The 21,791-nt window shown below is 45.4% G+C and overlaps 1 protein-coding gene across 3 annotated transcripts in view; it reads left to right on the top strand.

The window, feature by feature from the left end:
• The window catches only part of LOC146207620 (uncharacterized), a 122,814-nt gene extending 116,774 nt beyond the window's left edge, over window positions 1-6,040 (top strand). For 2 of the 3 annotated variants that reach the window (XM_084589233.1, XM_084589244.1), the window contains exons 6-7: window positions 1,664-1,967; window positions 3,597-6,040. In XM_084589233.1, the coding sequence (XP_084445359.1) occupies window positions 1,664-1,967; window positions 3,597-3,985 (693 nt within the window). In that variant the 3' untranslated portion in view covers window positions 3,986-6,040. The remainder of the gene's footprint in view (window positions 1-1,663; window positions 1,968-3,596) is intronic. The other variant, XM_084589238.1, reaches the window with a different exon arrangement.
• Window positions 6,041-21,791: the final 15,751 nt, after the last annotated feature.

Here is a 21,791-nt window from a genome sequence, read left to right as displayed (position 1 = left end):
TGTGTGTCTTCCTTGTCCCGACGCGGATTTTACCAGCCGCTGCTGGCGCCGCCTCTGGCTGTGGCGAGGCTATATACAGAACATGAGCTCTGTGCTTGCCCTGTGCTTATAGTGCTGAAACGCAGTCGCTATGTTGCGCACTGCGCCTTCCTTGGTACTAATCCACAGAGGTGGCAGTTCCTGGCCAAACGGGGCTGGGACGGTGGGTCAGCGCCGCTTGCGGCGGGGGCTGGCCAGCCACTGATTTTGATCTGTTGTAGGCCGTCATTGCACCCGCCACCGCTTCGGTGGTGGTGGACGACGGCTGTTGTGGCGGCGCGCGTCTTTCTCTCCCTCTTCTTTTCTTTCTTGACTATATTCTCTTCTGTCCGCACGAGGCAGCGGAGGTGGCTCTGCTACAGAGCCAGTAGCAGGCCCGTGCATTTTCTTTTCTTTCTTCCTACAGCCACAACAACAACAACCCCTGAAAAATATTCGCTGTCGAGTTGAGGTGTTTGCAACTCCCATTGGAGCTAGTTTGCTATGGGCGTATAAGTTAGGCACAGTCGTAATAGCTATAGCAAATACGGCTGTGCTAACATAGCTAATATAGCTAACACGGTGGGTAAAATTCTTGCCCTCTTATCATGTTATTTGGGTCTTCCCAATGATCCCTCTAGGGGCCTCCGCTATTCAGTCTCTTTGTCAATGACATGCACGAAATTGTTCACTCTCAGAAGTCTCAGTAGGCTGATGACCTAAGATATTCCATATAATCCGCTCCGTTTATGACTTCAGCTTAGTCCAGCAGAATGTCCATAAAATAAGTTTAATTTGATTACAAAAATGACACGGCCGGCAGTCGCCGGACCTTATAGTCTCCTGAAATGTTTGCGTGAGCAGCTTGACTATGTGCACTTAGCATCTTTGATAAACTTTCCGGTGTCTGGGCGGTCTGCGCGAAAAATTCGTGTTTATGATGTTGTTGTGTTGCCACCGTCCAAACTAATCCCCATCAAGCGAATGATGTGTTTGCACAACATCATGGTGCCATGTCGTCTTGATAAATGAACATTTTCGGACAGTGGCCACAGCGATCGGTCGACCTAAACACAAGCAATAGCGTTTTTTTTTTTTTCCTTCTTCAGGGCGTCTTGCTTTCGCGATAGGACATGATTTCGCCGCACTCAAGTCCTTGCTTCATCCCCCTTCATTCTCTCTTCGTTTACTTGCGTGCTCCGCTTTAACCGAGAGCAAGGAAAAAAACTCGAACCCTCTTCTGGTTAACCTCCCCGCCTTTTTTTCTCTCTCTGTCAATAGCATGCGGCGCTGTTTCACAGTGCACTTGCTCTGACTGATGACAAAAATTTTGCCATCCACCCTCCCTGCTCTTCAGTAAGTGCTGTGGCCTAGGAAATTTTGATGAATACCGCACGTTTGTTTTAGCCAATGTGGTTTTGGCAGCCTGGAACCAAACTGCAGTGTTAAATCCAAACCGCATGTCAATATATACTTATCGGGAGCTCAAAATATATGATACGCGTCCTCTTGGTGAGGCTCGGGGGAAGCGCCGAGCGGCAAGCTTCATATTCAAAAGGGGTGCGGAGTGTGAGTGGAGCAGCCAGATCATTCTGCCCATGGCTCGCATTTATTTAGTGTTCACGACGACCTTGTGTTCACGCAGGTCAACCGGCCGCTGGCGATGAAGAAGGAAGGCATCCAGACGCGGAAGCGGAAGCCCAAGAGCGCTAACGCGGACGGCAAGTCGTCCAAGAGCTCGAGCAAGATGAGTGCTGCCGCGGCTGCCGCCGTGCAACACGACGCGATGGACAGCAAGCGGCTCGTGCCAATGTACCAGACCATGATCGCCACCGCCGACCACAACATAGCCGCGTACGGAATGCAGGTTCGCAGGGCAAGCCCCGGTGAGTCATCCCAGTACCTGCCGGCACCGTCTCACAGTTGGGCTCATCCGTTTACTTACTCGGGTACTATGCAGTTGTCTCTTCTACATCCAAACCAATTTCACGCACGTAACCACCCGCACATTTTTTGTGTGTATGCTGTTTTCAGGCTTCGGACTGCTTAGTTATTTGATAACTGACGGCCTTTGTTACTTTAGTTGTTCATGTCCACGAAAACTCTGTGGCGGCTCAGAAGGAAGCCTGAATTGACTTGTCAAACAAATGGGTCAAATGTGACCCCTTACTTTATGTGCTCGCCACGACCACGCCATGCTAACCATATTAAACACATTATTAAATATATTAGGAGATCAGGCTTTCTTAAAATGGACTGTTAAATGTACAAAACTTTGTGTTGCGTGAATTTTGTGTAGCACAATTACTTGTGTGTGTGTGTGTGTGTGTGTGTGTGTGTGTGTGTGTGTGTGTGTGTGTGTGTGTGTGTGTGTGTGTGTGTGTGTGTGTGTGTGTGTGTGTGTGTGTGTGTGTGTGTGTGTGTGTGTGTGTGTGTGTGTGTGTGTGTGTGTGTGTGTGTGTGTGTGTGTACGTGCGTGCGTGCGCGCGCTGAGCTAGCTTTCTGTGGCTCACTCTGCGGAAGATGGCCGACTAGTCGAGCATATAGTTGAGGCTCTCGACCGTTGCTGATGCGGCTGCAGAAAAGTACCTGTGCGTTGAACCTATATATAGCCGAAAAGTAGCGAATTTTCTTTGATAGTGACAGGTCGGATACAGCAGAGACTTGTGCTTATCTTTAGACTTGTATTTTTGAGTTAGCAACGTCACCGCTTTATAAAATGTACGTCTCGTATTCGTACTATGGCAAATTCTTCTGAGAAAGTGTTAGCCTGATTTTTTATCACATCATTTGCACACTTATTCAATCACCTTCACTATTTCTCAGGGTAATTACCGTCTTAACGTCTTTCCTACCACTTCATTAAGGTAATCATTCAGTGTAAACATTTTATTTCATTCACTACAACAACTTTTTTTTTTAGTTGCTTTGGGACGTTAAACCCCACAAACCAACTACAACAACTTTTTAGTTTTGGAATCAATGACATTAGTCTTTGAATGCTCTTGGTTGGGTTGTAGTGCCGGTGCAGGTGCCTTGTTTCTCATTCGGTCACGTAACGATGGTAGCCTATACGAACCATGGGGTCAGTAAACTACCGACTGTATCAAAATCGCATTAATCGACCAGCAACGTTGTAGTGAATGCTTGTGCTTGTTCTGCGATAAGGACACCCTATTATCAGCGTGGTCAGTTTGATGGAGCATAAAGAAGAGTAGCAGGGTTTAATTTTGTCCCCTTGAAAAATCCACTTATATCATCTTTCCTCTCCTGAATGTCTAGTCGCAATCTGCGATTGCGCTCAGTGCAACGCTGTTCAAGCGATAGAACATTTGCTTGATCAAAATAGAATTCGCCGTGGTCTTAATACCGCTACCTTTCTTCCAAATATTGTATGGCGGAAATCACTGGCTAAAATGTGACCGCCCATCGCACTTTTTATGATTCTATGCTGTACGAATAGAAGATTGCAAGATATAATTGTTATGTGCGTGAAGAACTTTTTTTTTTTGGCAATGTGCATGATCAATGATTTTAAATTTTTTTTTTTGCGTGTGTGTTCTTTTATCTATTCGCAGACAAAGGGCTCGCCTGTTCCTCTGGCGTCCTGCCCGCTTACGCTCCGACGGCCGTCATAAAGCACGAAGTGGCTATGCCTGCGTCCCCCGGAGGCATGAACGTCGAGATGATGGGTGGCGGCGCTGGAGGTGGCCCCGAATCGCACAGCCCCCGCTCACTGTCCTCTCCCATTGCGCCGACATCAGCGGCGCTCAACAAGCACTTGCATGGACTGCGCATGAGTCCCCTGGACGTGCAGCCTCCCACCAGCAGCCCGCTCCTGATGACCGGAGACATTCAAAACGCCAACGTGTACCAGACCCCGACCAGTGTGCTCGTGCAAGTTGACCAGGGCAAGATCCAGCAAGGGAACCCTTCCACCATCATCCAACACCATCACTCGTCTTAAGATGCGTGCCGCCAACTCGCTGCGTTCTGTGAAGGCCGAATCAACCTTGCGGCAAGTTCTCCACGGAATAACCTGTGCTGTTGCTGGTTACATTCCTACGAACTATGCAGATGTCAAGCAGGAAAATGAAGTGTCATTGCTGGAGTTATCGACGGGACAGTAGCAGTCCTCAAAGGACCATTCCCAAGGTGTTTGCGTATAGGAGACAGCGCATCGATTAGCTGCCCTTGCGGTTCCTGAAGATCTCCCACCCCTAGCACCGTCGATAAACCCAAGACGGCTGTTTTTACATCCCGTTGTTTCCTGGGAGGAATTATCTTCTGACGTCCTGCCTACGTTCAAAGCACCTCTGTTGAAATGAAGTGCCGACAGTGAAAGCTAAACGCTTTGCGATTCTATGGTTATAATATAATCACACGTTGCTCTGCGAAGGCGTTAAAAAGCATCACCTGCAGAACGTTGGATGCTGTTCCACATTTAGAGCATGGAACATGGAGAAGCAACCGCCAGCATGAAGCTCGTTTGCTGCGAATGGATTGCCTAGATATGCTGTTGTTCGTGCTCGGGCCATAGGAAGCAATTCATCCAGAGACTCTAGCCGCTGAAAATGGAGTTTGGCAAGGCCTGAAGCTACTGGAGTACGCCTTCGTAGTTTCTTCCTTCAAGAAGTGATCAAGTACCTGTATCATGCTACGAACTACAATTCTGCATGGCTATATCGTTGCGACTGCAAATGAATAAGCCTCCTCTATGCCGTATCGTCTGTGCCATGACGAGAAGTGTTGCAACGCTGTGGTCCTCGCAGCCCATTGCACCGATTGCTCAGTAGTGGAGCCAAAGCGTGTGTCTGCGTCCGCAAGACGTGAACCTTATACCGTGGGAAGGAAAACACGACAATGCACTTATTAAATTCCGCACCTTGCACGGGGTTGTTTTCTCGCTGGGTCGTCGGGTTAAAGCAGTTCGCGAGGCCTGCCTTATGGAAGCTAGGCGTTCTTCAACGCGACACTGTCAAAAATTTCGTTTGGGGGAAAATGTGACTGCGCCGTGCCCAGAAAATCATGATTGGCTAAGAGGAGCATGACGTTAAGAGTCAAGCAATTTCACAAAAAATAAATATTGATGGTTATGGGCTGGAATTGCACATCTGTCTCCTGGATTGCGAGTCGAGGAAGCTACCCCCTGTCGCGCAACACTCTTAAGGTAAACTTAAGTGTCCCCCAATTGTTCCATGCTCTAAATACTCGCTATGAGTGGCAATACTCTGGTTCTAGCTCGAACGCACTAAATATTACTTGTTAGGTGAGATCACTAGACATGGTGTCATGGAAAGTAGGTGCAAGTCGGCAGCGCCGTATTCAGATACAGGTTCTGCTGGCCGCAAGTCATACCTTAGGCTTTTTTTTTTTTTGTTTTTTGTTTTTCAGAACGCCTTGGAGCGTTTTGTAATTCTGATTGTCCGATGACTGCTAAATATAATTACTCAAGTGATCACCGGTTCTGTCCCTAGCAAGCTAGCTGGACTGCTTTAAAGGATGACCACAGGCGCACGTACCAGACAAACAGGGTTGAGCAGGCTATATCCTTGAGGTATGGGGAATTTGTGATTGAAATCTAGTTCTGTTTGTTCTGTTCCATTTCCCACTCAATCTATTTCTCCTTTTCTGTCGTGGGGCAGCCTGTATTGTTCCTTCCCTGTCACTCATAGGTCACATCTTGTGTAGATAAGAATTTACGGGGCACATATTTCATAATCTTGTCCTGGATACGTGAGCGGGGCCAATTATGTTTTTTTTTTTTGTTGCATTTTATCTTCCGCCAAACTCTGTGCATAAGTGGTGTTGTGGTTGTGTGTGGTGATGTACCAGACCTCTTGACGTGTTGTGAAGTGCGAACGCTTTTGTGGTGTCATGCAGACCTGTGCGAAAAGCGTGTGCACCAATCAAAGATGCCGGCGCGTACGTTGTATGTTCAGTGTTTTTGTTTCTAATTGTTTTTATGCACTTGTCGGGTATATGCCATGTTCAAAGCAATAGAAAACACGTTTCTACCAAACGGCACGGAATCGGGTTGTTTTCTTTTACTGCCTGCGTCATTTGTGCGTCATTTGTTTGTCGTATTAGACTCGCATTATCCATTGCCCTCACTTCTAATAAAAGAGGCCGACTGCTGCTTCAACACACGAGTCTTAGGAAGCGGAAGTCGTTTTTAACGACACCGAAAATAGATGTATGAGAAATCTATAAAAACTTATTTCAGCCTGCTCATACCTACCATCGAAGGAATTACTGTACAGAGCACGGTGCACATATCTGAATAGGTAGGCTTCTTGATTTTTTTTTTCTTTCAGGTTACTTTGACGTGGTATAGAAAGCTATAGATGTTCCCGGGACAAATACTTTCGTGCTCTCATTAGCGGTATTTGATGCTCTCTTTGAGGTGTGGGCTCTTGCAAGAAAAGATTGCGGTTCCGTCTATAGAATCGATATTTCGCTCGCGGTCAGATGGGCCAGAAGGGCACAGGGTCGTTTGTGATATTACAAGGGGGCAAATCATGAATTGTCGTACTGCACTGCGAGGGAACGTGGTTTACTTTTAAACAAATTAAATCGAACAATACAAAGATCATGAGCTATGTGGGTGTTCAGTCTTAGACTTATAATTGTGTTTACCCCCCCCCCCCACCCACCCACTTTTTTAATTACGTGAACTGGCTCAGCGATCAAAACATTTGATTTAGAAGGCAGACAAGGAATATTTTAGAATGGTCGTTGGGCACAGATATGGATATTAGGAATGTAAAAAAGAACAAAAAATAGGTATACAACAGCGTCATCTAGTAGACTACTAAAATGCGAATCTGTATTAACATTGCCCTTGCACACAGGCAAACAAAACCATCACGATATTTTGTGCCGGAGTATTAAATCAAGTGAATTTCGGGGTGAGATTGATGTATGTTCTGCACATAAAGGCGTCGTAATTTGAGCCTTAATTGTAGCGACGGCCCAATTCAAATGGCTTCGTATGCATGTTTGAAAACAAACGAACTTCCGTTCTGTTCTGTACAGTTTCTGTATCATACGCAATGGTCGGCATAATGCACATCGTTGTTGCTTCGTTCCTCTTTTTATTTTGTTCTCAGTTGTGTCAATGAAAAAGAAAACGAAGAAAAGAAATAAACTGAAAAAAAATACGCTTACACTATCTGCTTCACATAGGCCCCATTTCACACAACACAAGAGTACTTACTGATAGCAGCGACAATAGCATGACAACTTCTGCGAAACAAGGAACGTCGTTTCACAGTTCCTTTCCTGCAAGTATCGAAAACAATGGAGACTACCTGACTGCACTTTTCAGCCGCAAGAAACTTCCGAGGTTTGTATACTTTTCTCAACGCATCCTTTCTTTTTTCAAACCGTGCTAAGAGTAAAGGGGGCATCAGTTGGACGCTTGAGAGCTAAGCCGACTTTAAATCTCAAAATAATAAGAAATCGAGAAGTTGAGTATTCCTGAGAAAACTGTGAATATAAAGGTGACAGCACTTTATTATTATTATTATTATTATTATCTAGAGGAAACGAAAGTGCAGTATAGCAGTTCTTGGCGGACGCATCAACCGCGCCGCGAGGGAAGTTATTAAGGAAGGGGGGAAAAGAAGAACGAGGGAGAAACCTGCTCTATTCGAGACCTCCGAAATAATTTCTGGGGAGTTTTATTGTGCATTCACATGGCACAGCCCACGAGTGTCTATTTGCAATCCGCCTCGTCAAGACACGGACTCCGAGGTACAAAACATTCGACTTCGGTGATTTACATGCGCGCGCCAGGTAGAGAAGCGTTGGCAGACGACGGGCGAACAAAGAAAGACGCACCTGTAATCTGCAATTTATGCGTGTGCCTACAGCGATTTGTATTTCAGCTGTGATTCACGTTCGTGTAAACAGCGTTCGAACCAGAGGTGGGCATTTGACCTCAAAAACCTCGACCTCACCTCAAACTCAAAAAATATTTGGCGACCTCACTCAACCTCAACCTCATCAATTGAGGTTGAGGTCCCCAAGGCGACCTCACCTCACTTTTCAGGTGACCATTGGCGACCTCACTCAACCTCACCTCAAACTCAAAATGTGAGGTTGAGGTCGGGCGCTCGACCTCAAAAAAAAAAAATCATTAAATTAAACCGTAACCTTAAACAAATATACATATTTCGATAATCCTGGGGTATATAGGCTAGCCAGAATTTAGTCGTATGAAGGCTGTATTTTACTGCTAATTTTATACAACAATTAATATCCCGGATAAAAGCAGAAAAACTCCGGACACTACATGTCCAACTCTGCACTAAAGTGGCAATCCTCTCTCCCTCCTCGCCTACCCTTTTATGGTCGGTCTCAATATAAGGCCTACATGGGTACCACGTTACTACGCATAGGCAGATAATGAAATACAAATAGTTTATCCCATCTGACCCACGTGAATAAGATTCGTATTAGAAATAAAACAAGCCAGTTCTTACTATAAACTGAAAAGACAAATGCGGTTGACCCTAATGACAACGACAACATTGACGATATGCTCTTTTTCTTTTCTCGGGACATAGCGCTAAACAGACAGGGACACAGCGAGACACACGGGACGGGCGCTTTTTTTTAGCCCCCGTCCCGTATGTCTGGCTGTGTCCCTGTCTGTTTAGCGCTATGAGGCAAGAAAACCGACACCAACTCGCCCAAGCTTCTATCCTTGCTCTTTTTCTTAATTCGAAAAAAAAATTTATGATTGCCGAGCTTTTTTTTTAATACACTGTATATTGTCTTGCGACAGAATACATTAAATTAGGAAAAAATAGGAATACAGTCGTGCCTCGTTAGTATGGACGCTTTGGTTTCCGACCAAAACTGTCCATAAAGCGAGTCATCCATAATAACGAGTCATGAATAAAAACGAAAAGTATATAATTGAGAAAAAAATATAATTAATGGCTGCTGTTTTAATTAATTTAGGTATTTAAACACAGCCGAGATGTCGATGCTCCTCTTCTCCATGAATCCGTCGACCCGAAACGTCATGTTTGTTCTTAAACCTTGTCAGCCATCCTCTTGAGTAGCTGAAGCCAGTAACGCCTATACAGAGCGTAGAATAATATTTCTCAGTAAACATCCCCCTGTTTTACTGAACAAAAATTCCGTAAGTCACCACAGTTAAAACCTATCAAGACGGAGGAAAAGAAGCACCCATAATGTTGCCGAGGCAGCGAGCCTTCTCTTGAAGCATTTCGTCGCTCACGACAGCACCATTCGCGTACACATTCCCGAACCACATTAATAAGGACGACTCCATGTCTTCGAACTGTGCTGGGCGCTGTCGGACTGGGGCTTTCGCTGCGATGCCGACGTTGAGCCATTTATCGGAGTCCTGTAGTATATATAGATGGTATACCGTCGACCTGGCGAGGCTGAGGCCTAGTTGAACTTGGGTCCAGTTTTTCATGGCTTGGATTGACTGAGATGGCTTTTGCCGCTTGTATTCACAGATTTCCCGCTTCGCGCCTAAGTTCAGCTCCGTTCCTTTGTGTTTAACTCCCGCCATGCCAAAAGTCAGACTAAAGTTGAGGGTTACATATCTAATAAATGTTTTTCGCCACCACCACCAAGCTGAAGTACAGTTTAGAACGACGGCTAGCCGACTACGAAGAGCTCAGACCTTGTCAAGGCCGCATCGTTGACTCAAGGCGAAGCCGACATGCGGACCTCCCGGGGTGAAAAATGTGGCAGTTCGACAGCGCAACAGTGACGAAAACCAGGAGCATGAGAAGGAAGGGCGTCCAGGACGGGACGCCCGGTCCTGATTGCGTGGTCGTCGCCTTTCTTTTGTCGCTCTACTTCGTGAGTGTGTCTTAACCCTGACCGAAAAGCATTAACGGCTTCATGGAACACACTTTGTGTTCTGGGATAGAAAAACTTCAGTTCCTACCCCCAATTTTGGCGCTTGTCTTTCTTCCTATTATTTTTTTCTTGCGCTTTTACCGGCCTCTCTTCTGTTCACGTTCAGCAGAATTTATTGCGAGCACATGTTGCTGTTTTCCCGACTGCGGCCTCTCGTTCTCCCAGTTCCCTCCTTTTGGGGTCTTTCTTAGTTAGCTGACCCTCGGTTTGCTGTGGACGATCCCTGCCATCCACCCCCCTTTTCTCCTCGTCCTCCCTTCCTTTCCGCTCTTGCGCCTCCCCCCTCCCTCCCCTCCTAAAACGACGACACGCCCGCTTTGGTTCTTTCCAACTCCACAGGACTCGTTCAGGCATCCGACCGTATCGGCTGTCGCATAGGTTCCCGGCCTGCGCACCCTTCTTTAACTTGCGTTCGGACTGTCTTGCATTTTTCAAACGATGTCCATATTAACGAGACAAAAATACATGGGCCGAATAGGCTGTGGGCATTCATCCCCTGTCCATTGTTCAGAGAGCGAGTTTCTATAATAACGAGGCATAAATACATTGAAAAATCTTCGCCTTCAGAAAAACTGTCTATAATTCGGGTCCTCCATATTAACGGATGTCATATTAACGGGGCACAAATTTTCCATAATAGCCACTCATGAAACGACTTGTGAAAACTAAATCCCCAACAAAACAAACAAAAGAGGAAAAGACAGCAAAACACTAATTAATCATAAAACTCGGCCAATGCCGAATAAACCTTCAGAAAATTTCGAAGAGGAATGCTGTTTATCTTATGAGGTCCCGACCGGCCATTCCTGGGCGTTTGTTTATAATTCTGTGATCCCGTGGCGTATTGCAAGAATTGGCGAAATTGCTTCTTCGAACACCACGCTTACATAAAAAAATTACAAGGGTCGGAACTGCTAGGAAAGAGGGTTAAACGTGAACCACATTGCTGTCGCGAACATTGGCTCGCCCGTCAAATTTTGTCGGAGCAAAATGTCCAACTCCCTACCGCCTAAAAAAAAAAAAAAAAGAAAAAGAAAAAAAAAACACGATATAAATACCTGTACGTCCGAACTGAATACTGGATGCCATTTCGCCAACAATTTTGAGACGAGCTTTTTTGTGGTATTCACTTGTTTTCCTTTTAAGACTGAACTAATAAATTGCACGGTGGTGTCTCCGAAGCTGCTTCGCCGCATGCACCGTACGTGAATCTAGAGAAGCCGTTTCCCCGTTAGTGCCGTATAGTTACAGCACATAAACGTAAAATAAAGACAAGAACAACAGACAGGAGGCGAGCAAGCAGCCCGGAGGGACCGCGCTCCCTGCTGTGCACGCGCTCCTCCCTTCGCCGTCCGTCTCCATGGCATCTGGTTTTGCTCATGCAGTGAATGCCGAACTGTCGCCAATACACACCAAAAGGCAGTGGCGTATGTGTGCCAGCTCCGCTTTCAGAGAGATCGCGCTTTCCAATACTTGCAAAAGAAAAAGAACAAAAAAAAAAAAACGAAATGACCGCGCCGGTAAGTGGAAAGGAGGGTTGTGCTATGGGCCTCTGGAAAGATGCCAAAGAAAGAGCCTAATGTGAGGGAAGAAGCCTGTTCTCTGTTCGGCAGTGTACGAACTTAATTGACATACAAGAAAATATATATAAAGAAATATCATGTTGACGAAAGTAATAACAAATGTCGTACATTAAAAACAGAAGAGAACTGCGCTTCCCAGAGCGTATAGAAGGCTTGAGACATCGACTTAGTACTGCATTCTTCAGTGCTAGCATGTAATTGGTTGCATTCACGTATATCTGAATTGATTTTTAAAGAAAAACACAAATGTCTGAAAAAATTATTCCGACATCTGGCCACAAAAATTTTCATCCGATTGATTTGTCCGCCTCGAGCAGACGGGAGCACAAAAGAGGCACGCTCAGTTTAACACACCAATTCGTCTGTCTAGACGCCAAAATGTCGAGCCGGAAACCATCTCAACACTTTCTAGCTCATAAAAACATGTAGGAGAACGCTTTTTTTCTTTTTTTTTTTCTGCGCCTGAATAAGAGATTTCAAGAGAAACCTGATATTATGAAGTTAAGAATCCCTTACTCTCCTCCTTCCTCCTGCATTGCTTGATTTCACTAGAATTTGAGAGAGAATCAAAGGGCCTTAGCGGTGCAAAAACTTTTTGCTTTTTATTGGGCTTTACTGTATGCAAGCCCCACATATTTTTTTGTCTCTTCTATCTCGGCAAATAGTTAACATGCGCGCTTCTTTCCTGTATACCAGCTGCGTCTTATAAGCTGTGCCGTCCGTTTCACCCTCTTGCATGTTTTACCGCTATATTGGTTATATAAAGAACACTAGCACCTTCATCCGATTGCAGTTGTTCGGGGCCACCTATGAATCTGTTAGAAGGAACAAGCAGCACAAGACCAAAGAGAGGTTATTCTGGAGATTATAAGAATATAAATTTACAAGACCGGAATATAGAACGATGACGTACCATTCGAAAGGGAGGACTTCAATAAAATGCTCAGATGGTATTGAGCCGGTTTTCTTTTTTTTTTTTTTTTGTATCTGTCAGTATCACGCCCTCTAACAATTTCGCTGCACCATTTTCTGTAAAGTTTCCGTGTAATGTACAGCGGGCTCCTTTATCGAATGTAAGGTAGCAGCCGTGACGTCAGCGCCTAGAAACGGGCATGCACACGACAAACAGTTCTGCTTCGCGCCGTCTACGCAAAAGACAATTTGCTTCGCTTTTTAGTTTGCTGGTCTCATTGCGGCATCCGACAAAAACACCGCGGGTTAGAATGAGTTATGTGCTTTGCGCGCTCCTGGGTGTTTGAGCCGGCGGCAAGCATCGGCACAAACAAGTCAGAAGAAACGGGGGTGGCGGGCGGGGGGCATGAGGAGTACGTGCAGCAAAAAAAAAAAAAAAATCTCCTTCCAAGAAGACCAGAGGGAAGCGTCCTCGGGCTGTGGACATTACGGTGGAATGCCGAAAGCTGGGCAGGGTCTGCGGCATCCGGTCGTCCGAACGGGGGGTAACCAAACACCGAGAGTCGGCGGGCACACCGCGGCAGTACGCTCGAGCTCCGCGTCAAAAGGGGCGCTCTTCGAAGAAATCCGCGGCAACAGCAAAAAGCCTGGACCTCACAATTTCGACCTCACACAATGACGACCTCACTCAACCTCAAACTCATGCGTGAGGTTGAGGTCCAATTTCGTGACCTCACTCAAAACATTTCGAGCTGTCGCCGACCTCACCTCAACCTCACCTCACTCCGTGAGGTTGAGGTCATTTTGAGTTTGAGGTCGACCTCATGAGGTCGAAACCTCATGAGGTTGCCCACCTCTGGTTCGAACCTTAACTGATATGAGCGTATCAGGCTGGTCGCTTTTGGTTTATGACCAAGAGGCAAACAGCTCACAGACCTATATAAGTAACTAGCATCCGCTTAGCGCTACAAGAGGAGCGTACGAGTGTGAGAACTATGTGTAGAATTGTGCTCCTGTATTACCAGTCCGAACCTTACTGTACATCCGTGGTGTTCAACAGCAAGCTGCAAGCAGTGGACAGTGAGTGAACGTGTGAGTGATAAGGCCATGGCCTCAATTGTTATCAGGTAGTTGTGGTTAACCTATAGAGTCAGAAAGAAAAGCAATATGCACATATATTTATTAAGAATAATTAGCTCCTTCGGCAAGTATGGGCACGTCTGTATTTTATGGTACCAGGAGTACATAAAAATGAATTGCTGTCTTTCTGCGGTTTGTAGCAGCCCGAGCGACGGAAGGCGTCCGTCGCCTGAGTAACGGACGCCTTCCTTGCGTGAAAAATTTTACTCTGGACAACCATCGTGAATTTTACTGTAAAAATGTCCCAAAAATGAAAGTTTCGAATGTGCCCCCCCCCCCCCCCCCCCCCCTTCTTGCTTTTCTCCTTAAGTGAGAAGCTCGGAAAACATGCTGAAAAACAACTAAGCGCAGCCTTCACTTTATAAATTCCAGAATTGTTTGTTAATATTCAGACTCATTGTAGGCTCGAAAGTATCCTCGCGTTCTTACCCGGCCTGAACGAAAGTGAGAAAATTGGTGCACATACTTGAGTTAGTTTATAGCTAGTATATCTCGTGGCGTTTGTCGCATTGCTCAACTTCATGCAAGGTGTCTTGGGTCAGTACGATTTAAATCTGCAGAACAATTGTTCATGTTTGAGTTCGCAATATTAATAACGGTTGCATATATACGCATACACTGTCAAATTAGAGACGAAGGTTAGGCTTCATGCAGGAGCTTAGCCCCATTTTAACGTGGGAACGTTAAAAGAGCTGTTCTCTAGAAAATCCAGTGTCTGCTTCGTAAGCGTTTTGAGCGAAAAATTACGAGCATACTTCTGGTAGATGGCTGCTGGTAGCTGGCAAGGCCTGGCACTAATTGGTCGCAGAAATGCGTGACGTCACGAGGGCACGTGACATGGTCGAGTTGGCAAGCGCTGCTAAGTAAGGCTTCGCCTTCAAAGGCGAAGCCTTACTTGGCTGGTGGGATAGGTGGGAATATTATGGTGTGTGGGAATCGAGTTGGGACCCTTGGATTCCGAGTCAAACCACACCATCCATGCCCATACCAAGGGCATATTTAAGACAGGGCTTTATGTTGGGTGCTCTTGAATATAATTTGGTAACTTACGAACATATTGTAATGAGTATGTGTTACATAATAGGGGGACGAATTAAGAGATTAGTGTTTAAGCGAGAAGTAAATTGCATGTACCCGAACCAGGATATTCAAGCGAACCCGCCGATTGAAGCCGACAAAGCCTTCGCGTCATACCTTAAAAAGGCGGAGCTTTAGCGTCTCCAAAATGTTTCCTACAGTGGCTATCCTGTGCTTAGAAAACTGGAATGCATATCAGAACGGAAAGTAAACAGAGAAAGAAGACTCGAAAGATAAAACTCATATGCACGAACGGTGAGTAACTCCAACGTTGTTTTCTTGAGCTTCTTGACTTCAGGTAGTGCAGCAGCTGGCATGCCGCTGGTATTTTAGCTTCTATGAAATCTTTGGTGTCCAGCAATCCCAAAGTTTATTGCCGAGCCAAAGTTATGACGTCAGAAGGTGGAAAGGGGGAACGAAAGTGTGCGGCCCACAACTGTCGTACTCGGGACTGCATGCCTGTCATTTCAACCATAAGCACATAGCAGGACAAGAATATATACTTTTCTAAAACGAGTACTATAGTCTATTTTAAACGACGTCAGTGAATTTGGGTCAATCCAGCGCTAAAGTAGAGAGATCTACGATCATGTTTTTCTGTTTAAAATCGCACGCCTGACGGTAGTGCCCTGGAAAGCAGCATTTCATGTGTGTATGTGTGTGCGTGTGTCTGTGCGTGTGTGTGCGTGTGTGTGTGTATGTGTGCTTGTGTGTGTGTGTGTGTGCGTGCGCGCGCGCAAGGGGGGGGGGGTGCTGTGCACACTGTACACCCAGTACATGTCTGGGAAACAGCCGCTGCACCGTCATAAAATGCTGACTTGCAGTTCTCCTAATTCACGCGGTCCATCCAGTTTTGGACAGGGCTATGGGTGTTTAGGATGCGGTTCTTCAGCGTTTTGGCCTCGCCATTAGTTTTCTCATCTGGAAGTCTTCAAAGCTTCACAAGTGATCCAGAAAAAAACAACAACGCCCATGCCTCTTCTAGCATTCAGCCTAAGCGCTGCGTCGCGGACCTTGAAAACACTGGCTCTATAGAATCAAGTCTCAAGAACTGTTTTCAGCCTATACCACCACAAACAGGTAGACACATGGAATGTGCGGACTACGTAGCAAAAGAGGCGGCCATACCTGTATTATGCACTGCTGTACACACCTTCCACATATGTGAGCAGCCATTGTAATAAAGCCTATTTATAGCCAGCCGTCACCTTGCGGAGCCGATGCAATTGAGTCTCAAACAAGCGGCCTGTTGTCCAAAAAGTTAGTACCTGCTCCGGAAAAAAACCTTCTAGTCCCCTCTCTTTCACAGCTTCGAGAAAGATATATGAAGAAGGAAGTGAAAGAAGAAAGAGGCTTCCGGAATTATTTCGAAAGTCTGGGGCTCTCTAACGTGCCTGATATCGCGCATACAGTTTACGGCCATCTTTCGCGTTTCGTCTCCATCGAAATACTCATGGTGAATTCCAATCGCAGATTCGGAGCAAACCGTTTGCCTATCTATGCAACAGAGCGCCTGAAAAAGTTGACCGCAAAGTGCTCTGAACCTGCGATTGAGAATTACCATTATAGTGACCCCCATCTGTTATCGGCGTACGTAACAAGTCCCAAATTAGTTTCGGGGGATGGTTTTAAGAAGAAAGGAAATAAACAGTAATAGGCTAACCTCACTTCAGAAATATTTCTGCGACATTGGACATGGCGCAAAAAAGCATTGCGATGCGAGTGGCAAATTTGTAACGCTTTTCTTTTTGCGCAGATCGTTCCTTTCTGGCATTTTCCTGACACAGCTTCAACGGAAGCCCCGATCTGTTTGCGTTAATCGGCTATCTCCTCGACAGTTCTGGATTTATCAAGTGCTGCAGCGAGTAACCGTACGGCCTTATCTCAGTGCGGCAGCCTTCATGATTACGCTAAACGCTTTCGCATCATTGTGAACGGTCATGTCTGCCCTTCCGGCTGATATAAGCCGAACGGTCGTCGCCACTGTGACTTACCAGTTGGAACAGATGCAGCTCAGTGACAGGTCGCTTTTTATATACCGCTTTTTATACTGCGCAGTGCGCAGGAGAGTTTCATTTCCTTCATAGCATTTAGGGGGAGACTTTAGCTCAGCCTTAAGGTTTTGTTTGCTTTATAGTGTTTGACGCTGCAAAAGAGCTTAGACCATTGCCTCCTATAGAGAAGGAAGGGTCGGTCTGTTATACAGTGACGAAAGAAGGATAGTGAAACTCGATTCATGGCTAGCGAAAGACGTGACGACCTTAGCGACATTGCTTGCCAATATTTCGGCGGTGGCATGTAGTTTCGGGCACGTATGTTTTTATTCAGTGCTTTTTTATTTTTATTTTTTTTTTTTTATCCCGGAAAGTTTCAACACCAAACTTTGCTCGTTGTCCAACGGATGAGTGCGTGTTGGGTTTAGTGCTATGCGGCTTGGAGCACCCTGGGATATTGGTCAGCTATGCGGCAGGGATGCAGCACATCCAAGCGTGCTCACCCATTGGCTGCAGCATGCATGCCAGATGTTCTTCCCGTGTCTTGCGCTGGGATGTGCGCAACACGCGAGTACATTTTCCCTCTGTGGTTTATTTACAAGCTGATTTGCGGGTACTTCTGCTTCACCTTTCCTGTGCTTGCGTTCTGTTCTTGCAATACGCTTGTCTGGAAAAAAGACATGCGCAGTGCTCAATAACGAAACGGCCATCTTTTGTATTAATGAATTGGAGCTTGCGTTGAAACAGCGCTGACAGTTGCTATATGACTTTCAAAAAACACTGCTACATGTAGTCTATGGTACATCATTTTTACATCATTTTTACAGCATTTTTAGTCGCAAATCCTCGGACATATGCTTTTTGAATAATTTAAACATGCGACAGCATATATGTTTAACTTTGCTTTTTTTTTTTTTTTGTTGTGTGTGATTTCGCTGTGTTGTTTGGGAATAGAAGACATGCCGAGTGTTATTCCTAACATCACATTTTGAAGTAAGGGTCCCCGATACGTATATACTTCGGAACGCAGATGATTGCAGGAGTTGGTACGACGCAACTGTATAACAGCACGGAATACACACAGTAACGTGTGTGGTAGCACGCAACTGTGCAATGGATCCCTTCAAGTGTTTAGTGAGAACAGCACTTTGATATTCTTGGAAGCAAGTAGCGTGACTACACAGCATCCAGGTCATAGACTCTTTGTGTGCACCTGTGCTTAAAAAATTATCTTGCTTGCCTTATTGCGAGATAAAGCATTTGCGGAGGGTATCATGCATTTGCGTTAGAGAAGCATGTTTCTGAAATTTAGACCAAGAAAAGTGTTTAGTTAAGAAAATGTTTATTTTTGTCTTGCTTCTGATGCTGCGTTATTGTCAATGCGTATATGTGCCCCTTGCTCGGTTTCGTGTGGTTTGCGTATTTTTGGTATTTTTTTTTCACTGAAGATTACAGCTTATACGTGTACTTGTATGAGCGATGGTTGCATTCCATTATGCATTGCAGTTTTTTGTTCTTTTTTTTTTTTTGGTCGTGCTGCGTTGCTTCAACGTAAGACTAATTTCACTTCGGTGCTGTCAGGGTTCTTTGCCTGAAAAGAAAATGGCAACCGCTTTCATTATTCATTGCCACTCAGCCACTACATTCAGCGTGCCTCGAAGAAAAGTGTGCCAGAGAGAATTTTTGTCGTCCGCGAGAGCCACGGGCGTCTCGGTAAAACCAACGGCTATTATTCTGCACCTTTCTTTGTATACCGAGAGCTGCAAGAGGTACCCGTGATATGGCAAATGTTTGCATTTTTAGCATATCAAGAGTAAACAATGTTAGCATCTGGCATTACTTTTAGCTTTTTATACACGGTAAGCATTGACCGTTTGCAAATTCCGCTCACGCTAAGCCGTAACCACCGCAACGGAAACGCCGACCACGTCTGTTGCGTCAGGCGTGTGGGAGTTTCGAGGCCTTGTCTGTCTAGGTGGCATTGCTCAGACATTGAGGAAAGTTGTAGCGGAGGGCTCCGGAGGATTTGAGCACCAGGGGTTCTTTAAATTGCTCTGATATCGCATAATACACGGACGCCTTACGTTTCGCTTCCATCGAACAATTACCGCTGCTCTCAAGATGTAATCCGCGTCCTGGAGACTGCACAGCAGAACAGCCCTTTTCTCAAGGGTATGGTGCGATAGAGGCCTGTTGTTCTCTCTAATTATACACATACTCATCCACATGTGGCCGTATGATGCAACTTTACGTGGAAGACCACACAACGTGCATATAAACGTCCTCTTATTCTTAGTCGGTTGTGTGTCTGGCTCGCAACCGAAGGTTGACCGTGGGTTAGAATCCTACCTGAAACCTGCAATTCTTGAAAACTTAAGAGAATTCATTTTCTTTACAAAGTTAATCATTTAAGATATATTGCGCATGCGATATATCATGTATTTCAATCGCTCTTTTCCAGGTGTGACGTTTAACAGGAGAAATTGGAAATTTTCGCAAGAGGTCATGTGGCTGTGATGTCATGGCCCTGTTGGCCAAGCAGGATTTTTCGCTCACGGCCATCGCCACCGAGTCCGCTTTTTTCTGTGACATGGTATTTTTAATTCTGTATCGCATTGTAAATCTCTTTGTGTAGCTGTTTCTGTGCCTAAAAGTGCTCTTTTACTCATTTGTAACCGTGGTGATGGCGCTGGAAATTTATCACTGGTTGCTGGAGATGTTGAGCTGAAATTTGGCCCTGGTGCAAATAATATAGCACGAAAATTATGGATGCGGTAGAAATGTCGAAGCTACTTCGCGACCTACGGTTCAGAACTGTCGTTGTGCAAATTGTGGGCAAAACTTTCTTCGAGCATCTGTCGCTGAAGTTGGTAAAAAGCAGACAGTTTCTGAAATATTTTTTATTTCCTTACTTGCCTGGAAGAAAAACGGTGTGAGATTTTGATACGCTGCAAACAAACCGCAGGCGACACATGACTGCATTGAATCACTACAGAAATATTTCGCCAACTTGCATGCTTTTCATGATGAGGCCAAAAATATATTGAGGCTCAATAATGTATCTTCAGTATATTTCATACTTCGTCGCAAACGTCAGCGAAATGTCCATCAGAAGCTAGTTTAATTTCTCGCTGGGGTGCCTGTTTCTGCTCCTTCGTGGTCCGATAACAGTAGATATTTGCTTCAGTCCTAATGTGCTACTATAACCGGTTACAGCCGATTATTACGATATTTATTTCTTGTAAAGCTCAAAATGTTACCTTGTCTAATTGCGGTGATTTACAGAAAAAAAGAGCATTACTGTTAGCGACGACGGCAGTTTGCCAGTTCACTATAGATAGCAAAAAAAAAAAAAAAAAAAAAAAAAAAAGAGCCTATTTGAATCTGAAAAGCCTGCGGCTCGTTGTCAGCTTAAATATAAAGTAGCTCTATATGAATGGAAGTGCTACTTCTATAATACAGCCCTTAACAGTGCCAATGAACCTGATCTGAACAGGCCTGCCAATGCCGATAAGCTGCTACAAACCTGTAATGGTTTGGTTTGTGGGGTTTAACGTCTCAAAGCAACTCAGGCTATGCGAGACGCCGTAGTAGAGGACTCCGGAAATTTAGACCACCTGGGGTTCCTTAGCGTGCACTGACATCGCACAGCACACGGGCGCCTTGCTTTTCGCCTCGATTGAAAAGCGGCCGCCGAGGCCGGGATTCGATTCCGCGTCCTTGAGAACAGCAGTCGAGCGCCGTAACTACTGCGCCACCCCGGCAGGGACAAACCTGTAATAATGCGCGCTATAGTACGCAATAACTAGCGTTATAGTGCTATATTGCCTGCGCCCTGCAGTGGGTATAGTCAGGCTGATGATGATAGTGGTGATGATGATGATAGCGCTATTTATAGAATCGTCAGATTAAGCATTATATACAGCAACAGTGTAGCTACAGCTGCAATGCAGCTACAGCTAGAGAAAAAGGATACAGTCAAGCTGGATCTAGGAAGAACGAATCTTGTGCGTCACCGAGAACATCGAGAGCTGAAGACGGGAACAAGGAAAAAAGGAAAAAACTATTAACGGGGCCGCTTAAGAAGGGTAGAAGTGCGGGCGGATTGCTTCCTCATGCTTATTAAGGTGGGTTGCAGCGTGAGAACAACACGAACACAGAAACGGGACACATCGTGTGTGTCTTGTTCTTATATGCGGCAAACTATTCCTTATAGAGCAGCTTAATAGGTTTTAGAATTAAAGGGGACAAAAATATGAAACTTGCAAGTAAAGAACGAGAAGCCTTTTGTGTTAGCATTTGAACTGGCGATGTTATCGCTGAATAAGATGAGGTGGGTGTTCAGACTTCTCTGCAGTGCAGAGCACCGGTCTGAGGCCGCAGTGAGGACGGCGCCACGCTTCAAGCGAATGAAACGGTTGAATGAAGGGGAAAGCCTATGCCACAGAATACACAGCTCATAATGGATGCACGACAGCATGTGGGCGAAATGAGCGAAAAAAAAAAAAAAATCGGCAACAATGATGTCATTACGAATTTTTCTGCACTTCCCCAGTGCATTGAGGAGAAGACCTGACTTTTAAATGTGTGATTAGGTCGTCATTTTAAATGCTAGTGCGAAAGCAGTTCATACGCATTACTTACGAACTTGGTAAATTCGAATCGTCGCAACTCATTTAAAAATTAAAAAAAAAGAAAGAAAAAAACGAAAACCCTTCAGCTTCTCCTTAAGGATATGACGCGAGAAGGTTAATGACACAGATGAACAGATCGGGTCAGGTTTATTTGCACGTGTTGTCACGTTATTACATTATTAACCCGACACCCCCCCCCCCCCCCCCCCCGCGCGCGCCCTTTCTCTACGTTCGCACCTCTCCTAGTAGCGTTGCCGGCTGGCAATCTAAAGGTCGTGGGTCTGAATCCCGACTCAACATGGCAATTTTTCTTTGCGTAAATTCAGTTACTCTATAATTTGAGGGAGGCTCTGCCTTTTAATTCGCATTAAACACCCCCTTTTTCATTCCAAACATACACCCGTGCTGTCACTCGTGACGAGAGTTTTCTTGCAAGGTAGCGCGCCACCTCCTGGACGACGCCGGCTTTTCTGTGCAAAAAAAGAAGAAGAAAAAAATGTGAAGAAGACAGACTTTTA

Source organism: Amblyomma maculatum, chromosome 1 (assembly GCF_055883805.1).
Source record: "Amblyomma maculatum isolate TAMU_Amacu chromosome 1, ASM5588380v1, whole genome shotgun sequence".
Lineage (NCBI taxonomy): Eukaryota > Metazoa > Arthropoda > Arachnida > Ixodida > Ixodidae > Amblyomma > Amblyomma maculatum.
This window is presented reverse-complemented; position numbering and strand designations above follow the sequence as displayed.